At 47.4% G+C, this 11,269-nt stretch overlaps 1 protein-coding gene across 4 annotated transcripts; it reads right to left on the bottom strand.

The window, feature by feature from the left end:
• Positions 1–267: 267 nt before the first annotated feature.
• Pmvk (phosphomevalonate kinase) lies at positions 268–11,012 on the bottom strand. Of its 4 annotated transcripts, none has more exons than XM_047542330.1 (5): positions 10,849–11,012; positions 8,345–8,408; positions 5,138–5,290; positions 2,233–2,362; positions 268–803 (listed from the first exon to the last, which is right to left on the bottom strand). In XM_047542330.1, the coding sequence occupies exons 1-5, from the start codon at positions 10,941–10,943 to the stop codon at positions 667–669; spliced, it is 579 nt and encodes a 192-aa protein (XP_047398286.1). In that variant the 5' UTR covers positions 10,944–11,012; the 3' UTR covers positions 268–666. The 4 variants fall into 4 exon arrangements, with proteins under 4 accessions (XP_047398286.1, XP_047398370.1, XP_047398448.1 ...); XM_047542414.1 differs by having other exon boundaries at positions 5,138–5,269; XM_047542492.1 differs by having other exon boundaries at positions 8,345–8,466; positions 10,849–10,972.
• Between the last annotated feature and the right edge of the window lie 257 nt (positions 11,013–11,269).

Here is an 11,269-nt window from a genome sequence, read left to right as displayed (position 1 = left end):
TGTAAAAAACTTATAAATATAAAGGCACTCTCTGGAGACACTTTCTACGGGACACTAAGTCTTTCTTGGAACTATTCCTAATCCCTCCTGCAACACAAACAGGCCTGTCACCTGAGGGGTGCAGGCACAGGTCAACCTCTGCAGGATACATCCCAGCAGGTGCAAGATGATGCAGAGACCCACATCCACCATGACACCCAAGGCCCTTCTGAGCCCCACACAGTCCAGGTTAGCACTGGGGAAATGAGAGATATCCAGCTCTGAGCATGTATTCCAAGGAGGTTTATTAGTGAACACACTAGGGAGCCCTGGGTTCTTGCCCAGTACAGGGGCTGAAAACATCCAGACAGGGAAATAGGGCCACCAGAGCCAACAGGCCTGGCACCCGTGGAAATGGTGCTGTTCCTGCTTCAAGCACAGTAATTCTCCCTCCTTTGCCCTTTAAGTGTCCTCCTGAAGAGGCAGGGAAGTAGGGCACCCTTTCCACAGAAAAAACAGCTCCCCCAACGTTTCCTAACTGAACTGACATCCACCAGCCCTGGCTGCAAGAAATCTGTACAGGCCCTATCTGCTCCCCAAGCCTGGTCAGGGTTGGGGCCCCCACATCCTGCAGAGTCAGCCCCATCCTCAGCCCAGCATGCCTGGCTCACTTCTAGAGCCTGACAACTAAAGTCTGGAGTAGACAAATTCCAGCAGGTTCCCCAACTGCTCCTCCAGGTGCTGCTCATCTCCATGGTTCTTGATGACCCAGTCAAAGTCCCCAAAGTTGTCCAGGCCACATTCTGATTCAGCATCATCCACCCCTGTGGAGGAGGCATAGTGAAGTCAGGTCCCAGCCCTCCAGACATGGAGGCCAACTGGTTCAGATGGAGAGGGTCCTCCCCTCGCTTCTTTTCTGCTGTCCCAGGGTCAAGCTCTGACCACCTGGAGGGCATTTTCCCACCCACTAAAACCCTGTGATGCAGATGCAGCAGCCTGCAGTCAGCTGACTGAACTCTTCACTTGTCACTGCGTACAGAGAGTGAACTTCATCATGGAAAACCACAAACAAGCTGGGCATGGTGGCGCACGCCTATAATACCAGCCACCTGGGAGGCTAAGGCAGGAGGATTTCAAGTTGAAAGGCAGCCTTAGCAACTTAGTGAGACCCTGTCTCAAAATAAAAAATACAAAGGGTTGGAGATGTGGCTCAGTGGTAAAGTACTCCTGGGTTCCATCCCCAATCCCAAATAAAACAAAATAAAACCACAGACAACCCAAAATGGCATCATGCTTTCATGTGAATCAGGCTGGCTGTGTTCATGTCTTCCATCCTTTCTTTCTTTCTTATATTGTTAGTTGTAGATGGACACAATACTTTTATTTTTTTATTATTTATTTTTATGTGGTGCTGAGGATTGAACCCAGTGCCTCACACATGCAAGGCAAGCACTCTACCACTGAGCAGCAGCCCCAGCCCCAGCTATGTTCATGCCCACCCCTATATCTGTCTGATTCGATCCTCCCAGGAGGCCATTTGTGCAGGTTAGAAGCAGAGGCTGGGAGTCCATCTCCTCCTCTCATTCTTTGTGGCCTTTCCAGGCTGCTGCCCTCATCTGTCGTGGACATGGGCACAACAGCATCCACTTGGGAGTCTGGTATGATGGCACAGTGAGCTGCCGGGGGCAAAGTGCTCAGCACAGCCTGGCCTACGGGAACACCCAGATGAGCAGGTGTCGGTGGTGGTACCCATCGATCTGAACTTGTCTGAGGCACAGTGACCTAAGGCATGATGGAGGCCTGAGCTGGTCTTCAGAACTGCCTGCAGAGCTGGTCCTGGGCCAGCACCGCTGAGACTCAGAGAGGAAGCTCTCTCAGGACACACCCTCACTGGTTATGTTAATCAATAGAGTTGTTTGTCAGGCTTGCTCTCCCCAAGACTATCGGCCCCCACCAAGTTGCAAAGCAAAGGTGAGGGGCTGTGAGGTGGGTCCCAGCCAGCGCTCCAGAGAAGTTCACTGACCTTGAGAAGACAGCCTGGGTAAAGGGATCAAGTCAGGGTCACAGGGAGACCTTGACCCTCCAAAACACCCTCTTCCATCGCACTCCTGAGCCCTAGGTCTCAGATTCCCCTTTGGAATCTTTCACTCACTGTCCTCAGGCCTACCAAGGAGCTAGCGGGAGGCCTAGAACACTGGGTGAATGTCTGATCTGTGAATCAAGCCTTGGGGACAAATGCTACAAGCAGCTTACCTGGTGTGAACACCCAGCCCCGCTGCTGTCGGCTCTGCTCCGAGGCTACCACGCGGACCGTCTGAACGGCAGCCCCGTAGGCCTCCTGAAACCACTGGATATCAGATACCCTCCGAGTGTCGCTCACCAGCTGCAGGGGAGGGACACAGAAAGGTTGCTGCAGCCGACCAAAACAACTGTGCAGGTCCACTCCCAGCATCATGAACAAAAGAGCAGCTAGGACAGAGCAGCTGGCCCCAGTTCCGAATTCCATTCGGTCACACACTGAGTGAATACTGCTGAGTGCTGACCACCAGCCAGACAGCTCATTCACCCAATTACAGCCTAATCAAGGGTTATGGGAAGCACCTACTATGTGCTGGCACTGTGCCAGGTGCTGAGGCTAGAGTGGTAACATGCACCTTGTCTTCAGAGTTTACAATGCAGCTGGGTACAGTGGCACATGCCTGTAATCCCAGTGACTCAGGAGACTCAGGTAGGAGAATCGAAAGTTCAAGATCAGCCTCAGCAACTTAGCGAGGCTCTAAGCAACTTAGCAAGACTCTGTGTCAAAATAAAAAATTAAAAGGGTTGGGGATGTGACTCAATGGTTAAGTAACGCTGGGTTCAATTCCCCAAGTCCCTTCCCACCAAAAAGAGATCTTATAATGCAGTGAGACACAGATGCTAAATAGTAGCTCCTGAATGACCGTGGACTCACAGGGCTGACCAACAAGTATCTCAGCCTCAACGTGACCTGAATAGCTTCTAATTTTCTCTCCAATCCTGTTCCTTCCACACCTTCCCAGTCTCAGAAAATGATAACTCTATTTCTCCACCTTCTCAGAATGAAATCCTTGGTACAGGATCTCATCATGACATCTGCTAGCCAATCCATCAACCTACTTGGGCTCTACCTTCCAAATATGTGCAAAACTGACCTTTTCTCTCCACTCTGCAGGGCTCTGAGCCTCAGCCACAGTCATTTCACCTGTGTCACAGGAGACCCTCCACAGAGCTTTCTGCCTCTGTCTTGCTCCTGCCTACCCTCCAGCAGCCAGGGGAAGCCTTTTGAATCTTTTTTTGTTTTTTAATAATTTTGTTTCTAGTTCTGGAAGTTAAACCCAGGTGCTGAGCACATGCTCTACCGCAGAGCTACACCCCCAGATGCCTTTTAAGTCTTAAATGATTTCTTTCCTCTGCTGAAACCCCTCCCCCAATGACTCCCCATCTTACTCAGAGTAAAATCCAGGCTCTTTCAAGGTCCCATAGAATCTGACCTCAACCACTAACAGGTCACCACTCTGGCCATCTGGCTCTTCCTCAAACATACGAGGCCCAGGCCTTTCTGATCCCTGCTCCTTCTCTCTGAAGAACAACTTACCCAAAAATCCATTTGGCTCCCTTATTTCTTTCAGGTCATGGCTCCTGTGTCACTGTATCAATGAGTTCATTTTTTTTATTGTTATTATTTCAGTATTTGGGATTGAACCCAGGGGCACTCAGCCACTGAACTACATCCCCAGCCTTTTTATTTTATTTTGAAACAGGATCTCACTAAATTGCTCAAGCTGGCCTCAAACTTGCGATCCTCTTACTTCAGCCTCCTGAGTAGCTGGGATTACAGGTGTATACTACCATGCCTGGATCCCTGACACCCTTAACAAAACCTCAACCTACCTCATACCCTATGTCTGCCTTATTTTGTTTCTTAGTATATTTTTCCACCTGATATTGTCTATATTTATTTTGTGCCTATCTCCCCCAGTTACAATGTAAGCTCCCTAAAGACAGAGGCTCCAAAGCATTTTGTACTGATGTATCCCCAGAATCAGAAACCATGCCTGGTATAGGAGGATACTCAGGAAGGTAGGCATGGAGCACCTGTCAGGAGTACTAGTTAAGACCTGGATATCAGGGAAGGCTTCCTTATGGAAGTGACATGCAAACTGTTGGAAAAAGTGTGGTCCAGGCAGCTGGAAGAACAGGTGCAAAGGCCCTGATTCCAGAAGGAGCTTAAAGCTGGGTGTGGTGGTACATGCAGGGTGCGGCTTAGGAGGCTGAGGCAGGAGGACTGGGAGTTGGAGACCAGCCTCAGCAACTTAGTGAGGACCTAAGCAACTCAGTGAGACCCTGTCTCTAAATAAAATACAAAAAAGGGCTGGGAGTGTGGCTCAGTGGCTGAGCATCCCTGGGTTCAATGCCCAGTATCAAAAAAAAAAAAAAAAAAAAAAAAAAAAAAACACAGAAGGAGCTTAGTTTATTTAAGGAACAGAGAGAAGGAGCAGCTAGCAGCTCAAGGAGTAAAGAGGTTAAAAGGCAGCAGAAGCAAAATCCAAAAGTTCATGTTAAAGACTGATTTTGGGCCAGGTGCAGTGGCACATGCCTGTAATTCCAGCAGCTCAGGAGGCCGAGGCAGGAGAATCTCAAGTTCAAAGTCAGCCTTAGCAAAAGCGAGGTGCTAAGCAACTCAATGAGACCCTGTCTCTAAATAAAATACAAAATATAGGGCTGGGGACGTGGTTCAGTGGTCAAATGACCCTGAGTTCAATCCCCAGTAGAATGATGGGTAATCACCAAAGTGCTTTGTTTTAGGTCTCCCCTCACCCCCCGACCCCAGTATTGGGGAAAAGGTACTCCCTAGTAGCTGAGATGGCAGGCATGTGCATCCAGCACCAAAGTGTTCCAAACATAACAGTAACATGACCAGTAGTACGTTTTTAAAAGGTCACTGGCTGCTGTGTAATGAATGGATCACAGGGACAAAAGCCAGAGCCAGGGACCAGGATAAGTGAGGGCTCCTGTGATTGCCTGGAAGAGAGATGGTGGGGACTTGCATAGGACAAAGACAGGGGAGACAGAGAGCTGGAAACAGTGGAGAGCTGGGGAGAGAGGTTGTCCTCATGTTGCCAACGTGACCTCTTACCCAGATGGGCTGGGAGACGCCTTCTACAATCTTCTTGCAGAAAAAGCCTGGGTCAGCCTGGCGCTTTTCCTCCCCCCAGCGGATCATGTCTCTCCGATAGGCCTCCTTGTAGGTACTGGCGTCTAGAAGTCTCTGGAAGTTCAAGCCATGCTCCTATCCAAAGCATATTAAGCCTAAGGCACTGCCCTCTCAACCTCGAAGTCCCTCCTAAAACTGGAAGAACAAGCCCTGCCTCACCACCTCCCCAAGCCCATGCAGGTACTAATGAGTTTTCAGCCATTAGGCCAAAGGTCTGCAAAGGAGAGAATTCTGGAAAAGAATAAATCCCAGTCACTTGAAGATGGAAGAAAGGTCTCAGGGTAATCCAGAAACTGTTTCCATCTGTCTTTGAATGTTTGATGTGGTTTTCTCTTTTGCAAGTTTTACCTTCCCAATTATTTCTGGCTTAAACTAATCCTGAAATTAGTTTGCAACCCCTGGGCACAGGCTTAGCCTTCAACTAAAGTGGGAAATCTGAAAAAAACTTCACTCCATATCCTCTCACTAACCCTCCTGGCATCATTTGCCCTCACCCCAACTCCCAGGGACATTGTGTGTCTCCTGCCTTTCCCCCTCATCCCCTTCCCATCCCCAAATTCCTGGTACTTTGTTGAAAACAGCATTACTCCATTCAGCTCTGGCACTCCAGGGGCCTCCCATGCACAGAGGTCCCCCTGGGGAACTGCTTCCAGACCTGGCCTCCCCTTCTCCAGGATACTGACAAGCAGAGGGGGCCATCCAGAGGGTCCCAGGACAGGAAGGGGTCTGAAAAATGTCAACCAGTTCAGGTCTGGTTCCCCTTCTGACTTAGAGATCTTCTCCCCTCAGGCCGTTTCTTTCTTTCTTTTTTGGCCTGGGGGTAGGGGATGGAGGGATTAAACCTGGAGGCACATTACCACTGAGCTACATTCCCAGCCCTTTTTACTTTTTAGAGATAAGTTCTGGCTGAGGTGCCCAAACTGACCTCAAAGTTGTGATCCTACTGCCTAGGCCTCAGGAGTCACTGGGATTATAGGCTTGTGCCATTACATCTGGACCAGTTCTCAGTTTCTTGGTCCCTACCTGATGCCCTGTTCCAAGGTGAGGTCAGCAGCTACCTCCTGCTTGTGAACTACCCCCTCCCCACCACTGGGAGCATCTTGGCCTGCTTCTTGGATTATGTCTACACCTGTGATCAATTCAGTAACTTTTTTTTTTTTTGTACCAGGGATTGAACCCAGGGGCACTTAACCACTGAGCCTCATCCCCAGCCCTTTTTTGTATTTTAGTTAGAGACAGGATCTCACTGAGTTGCTTGGGGCTGGCTTTGAACTCCCGATCCTCCTGACTGAGCCTCCCAAACCCCTCAGATTACAAGTGTGACCTACCTTGCCCCACTCAATTCAGCAAAATTTCATTTTGAATTTGTGTTTTAGTGGGAGCTGGGAATGAACTAGTGCTGGGCTTCCAAATCCCAAAGGCAAGAGGGTCTGTCAGGGCTCCTCTAGAAGTTTTAAAAATGCAAACTCGAACTCCTGCCCTTTCCACCCTGATCTGTCTGGGTTCTGGCTCAGCAGATCTGGAATAGGGCCTAATCTGAGAATTTTCCAAGTAGATCAGTGGTTTTGAAATTGCTCCTCAGGTCCAACTGGAGAAGGCTGAGTACCCTCCCTTTGCTCTTTCCTCTTTCTCTTTCCACTACCTGTTACCCCCACTCTGCCTCCTGGATACAAGGAACTTCTGCATCCAACTTCATTGGGAAAGATTCTCCATAGAAAAAATAAATTGAAAACCACTGAACTTCCTTATCCCATGATCCCTCAGACTGCCCCCATGGATGGGCCTGCACAGAAGGTGAGAGAAGACCCAGCAGAACAGGAAGCTGCTCCCCATGGAGGCAGGGCTATTATACAGAAGAGGGGATAAGTTCCTTTGTGGATCCAGAGGCCACACTTGGGCAACTGACCTAGGGGCTGTGAGCCCTGGAAGCAGCAGAATGCAGGCCACTAGGGGGCTCTTCTCTGTGTGGAAAGCTCATCTCACCCTCTGAGAACCTCTGGGTTCCCTTCCTGAAGTCAAGATCCCGGAACTTTCTAACTTTCTATTTATTTTCTAAATCCCATTTTAACAACAACCAAAAAAAAAAAAAAAAATTATTTTTTAAACCTATATGGTTCAAAATTCAAAAGACAATGGGCTGGGGAGACAGCTCAGTTGGTAGAGTGCTTGCCTTGCAAGCACAAGGCCCTGGGTTCAATTCCCAGCACTGCAAAAAAAAAAAATTTAAAAGACGTACATTCATTTGAAATGAATAAAAAATATCTGTTGCACCTATGTCCTCCCCCTGCAGGGAGTGCACAGTGACATACCTAGCACCTGAAATAACATAGTGCAAGGTACCTCATGTATACTTTTTGAAGAACTGAATAAGTGAGCAAATATATTTGTAACTCTTCTATAATTCTCAGTCACAAACTCCTTTCCAAATGTTGCATTCTCTACTGTTATAGTATATCTCCACCAAAAATCATGATCCCCCATGTGGTGGTATTAGAACCTCTAAGAGGAATTAAAGCTTCTCTCTTGGGACTGAATTGGTTACCGTGAGAATCGGTTATTATAAAGTAAGTGTGGTACCTCCCTTCAATCTCTCTCGCCACATGACTTTTCTTTTGCTCTGTTATTCCACCATGAGGTTCTCACCAGAAGCCAGGTAAATGCTGGCACCATGTTCTGGCACCTCCCTTTTCTGTGCAAAGTACTCAACCTCAGGTATTTTGTTACAGCAACACAAAACAAACCAAGATATCTACACACTATTCTAAGACTTGTGCTCTTTTCATTTAACAATCTATCTTGACTACTCATATCACTAAATATCTAAGGAGAAAAGTCTAGAGGGTTCCATCAGGCCAGCAGGAAAGAGGGGAGATGTACAGATCAAATGGCATCAGAGCTGTCAACTCAAGTATCTATAGCCTTTTCTGGACACCCTCTTTGAACATGCTCTGAGGAGGTGATCTAGAATAAATGAGGTTATTAGGAAAGATGCTTAAGCTGAAAATGGCCCCAAAACATCCCCTCACAGAAAACCCAAAGGTGACCACCATCCTGCCAGCAGCAGCCACATCTCCAAAGCCTGGGAGTTGACTCCTCCCAACCCACCGATGCCAGAGAGTCACCACCTACCTGAGCATACTGCTCCTTGAGTGGACCAGAGAGCCGGAGAATAGCACAAATGTCAGCTCCAAGTCTGTGGGACAGGGAGATATCAGGACCCAGTTAACCTACAGCTTCCTGGAGCTTCCAGGCTTCAAAAGAAAAGTTCAGAGGCCTAAGTTGAAAACCTTATTTCTACCACTGTTATCTGTCACTGTGCAGGTCTCAACTTCCCTGACCCTCTTTCCTTATCTGTAAAATAGGGATAAGTTTCTGTCTCCCAAACAGGATTATTATAAAACTCAAATTAATATAAAGGAGCCCTGAAACTAACATGTAAAACATATCAAATGATAAGTATATTAAGAACCTCCAGGGGAGATAGCTCAGTCGGTAGAGTGCTTGCCTTGTAAGCACAAGGCCCTGGGTTTGATCCCCAGCACCCCCCCCCCCAAAAAAAAGAACCTCCAAGCCAGGCATGTTGGTACATACCTAATAATTCCAGTGGCTCAGAGGCTGAGGCAGGAGGTTTGCAAGTTCAAATCCAGACTCAGCAATTTAGTGAGGCCCTAAGCAACTCAGCAAGACCCTGTCTCTAAATGAAATATATAAAAGGGCTAGGGCTGGGGATATAGCTCAGTTGGTAGAGTGCTTGCCTCACAAGCACAAGGCCCTGAATTCAATCCCCAGCACTGCAAAATAAATAAACAAATAAATAACTAAAAGGGCTGGGGCTGAGGCTCAGTGGTTAACTGCCCCTGGGTTCAATCCCTGGTGCCAAAACAGAAAGAGAGAAAGAAAAACCTCCAGGCCTCCAGACTCGATGATATTTTGGTTCAATTAAGTTACTGCTAGGACGCTAAACCTATTCACCACCAGGGATATGTTGGCTCAATTGTCTTGGTCACCACAACATAAATAACTCATCCCTTCAGTTGTTCAATGTTCTTAGCCAAGCATCTATTGGGTACTATGTGAATAAGATACACAATTTCTACCCTGAAATGCTCACAGATACACATGGTGAGATAAGTGGTCTTATTTTCAGATGAGGAAACTGAGGCTAAGTGAGGGGAACTGACTCACCTGAAGCAACCCTGTAAGTAATGAAATCAGTATTAGTAAAAAAAAAAAAAAAAAAATAGCCAACATTTCATTCCTGAGCCTTCACTAGATGCCAAGAATTATTTTCTAAGCCATTTACATGCATTACCTCATTTAATCCTTCCAACCATTCTGTTATTATCTGCATTGAACAAATGTCAAAACTGAGGTAGAGTCAATATGAAATGTGTACAAGATCAGATACTAAGTGCTGAGCCAGGATGTGAATCCCAGAAATCTAATCTCAGAGCCTATGTTTCTTAACACTGTTTGACCTCTGGAACTGAGATGCAATTTAGGAAATGATGGTAAGATACTTGGTGGTGAACTCATGTATTCATCTCTGCCCTGGGCTCCCCCACAACCTCTCTCAGAACCCCCATGGTACCAAAAGCAGCTTCCTGATACCATAACCCACTAGCCTTCAAGAGGAGAGGAGCACCTGGAGTGTGGTATACCTATAATCTCAGCAATTTGGGAGACAGAGGCTGGAGGATTACAAATTCAAGGCCAGCCTGGGCAGCTTGGTAAGATCCTGTCTCAAAATAAAAAATAAAAAGGACTGAGGATGTACTCAGTGGCACAGCGCCCCTGGGTTCAATCCCCAGTACTGGGGGTGGCTGGGGAAAGGTGCCCCACTCCACTTTCTCCCCTCTTCTTTGCTCTCCTAGCCCAGGCCCCAGCAAAAATGTTCAGAGAGAATATCCTGCTCCAAGAGAAAACAATGAGTGAAGGCAAAAGGCATTATTATTATTTGGGGAAATGGTGAGCTAAAGCAGAAATAACCCAGTCCCTGGAGTCGACAAAACTGAATTTGAATCCTGAATTTGCCACTTAATCTGAAACCCCAGCAAACTTTGTTTTTAACTTTTCAGAGCCTCCATTGTTTCATCTGTGAAGTGAAGATGCAAATAACACTACACAGTACCTATCAAAAGGTTATGATGATTAAATGAGATAATATAGACAGTGTCTGGCACATAATAAAGATTTATTAAATCCCTACTATTAGGGGTCCTTATCCTTGCTGAACAAGGGTTGCCTTTGGAACCAGACACATTCGGGTATGTTTTTAAAGAAATCCTTTATCTGTGCCTCAGTTTCTTTATTTGTAAAGTACCTCACAATAGTGTCGTAAGAATAGAAAAAGTATTTAGAAAGTGCCTTGGTAGTAACTGTTATATTGATGCTTCTTGGAGCGAGAGACCTACAGTTACAGGCTTTGCAGAAATAGTCGCCTGTTTTTTGAAGTGGGCATGTGTAGACTGCTGTCTTGTGTGATGGTGACAATCCTGCATCTTTCTTGCTCCTCCTGCCCGGCCACCGGAGAAGCTCAGATCCAAAGCCCACTCCATCATGCCCAAACACACTCCTCGTGTCACCTGATCGGGAGAGTTCCCATTCCTCCTCCTTCCCCGCCCCACGGACACCTGCTCTGTAGCGCCTCAGTCACGAAGTCCTTCCCGGATTTTCTCTTCCCGCTAAACAGCAGCACCAGTCGCGGGGCGCCTCCCAGCGGGGCCATGGGGCCACTAGGCTTTATGACCCCTAACGCTGACCCTTCGTACCCTTTAAATCGGGCCACCCCGCGCGAAATGGACGTGGCCACTAGGAGAGGAAAGGAGGAGGGATTCTCTCCCTCTTCTTCATAACTGTAAAGAGGATTGACATCCCTCCGTGCTTCCATATGTTTTAATAATGACTAAAAAATTACGGAGGGAAAAAAGGAGAGAAACATACGTATACAAAGAGGTTTCTTTCCAGGGCAGACTTCTCCCCTAAAGAAGCTCCCCCGCTAGAACTCACTTAGACCAGTCCAGCCCCGCCCAAAACTTTACGTCACAGCCTCGC

Source organism: Sciurus carolinensis, chromosome 1, assembly GCF_902686445.1.
Source record: "Sciurus carolinensis chromosome 1, mSciCar1.2, whole genome shotgun sequence".
Taxonomy (NCBI): Eukaryota; Metazoa; Chordata; class Mammalia; order Rodentia; family Sciuridae; genus Sciurus; species Sciurus carolinensis.
This window is presented reverse-complemented; position numbering and strand designations above follow the sequence as displayed.

Excerpts from the sequence above, each read along its gene's own strand:
- Pmvk (XM_047542330.1), bottom strand. The coding sequence starts at position 10,943 with ATGGCCCCGCTGGGAGGCGCCCCGCGACTGGTGCTGCTGTTTAGCGGG. Across the intron at positions 2,363-5,137 it reads GCGTCTCCCAGCCCATCTGG|CTGGTGAGCGACACTCGGAG; the intron begins GTAAGAGGTCAC and ends CCTCCCCTGCAG. Across the intron at positions 804-2,232 it reads GGGCTGGGTGTTCACACCAG|GGGTGGATGATGCTGAATCA; the intron begins GTAAGCTGCTTG and ends CCTCCTCCACAG.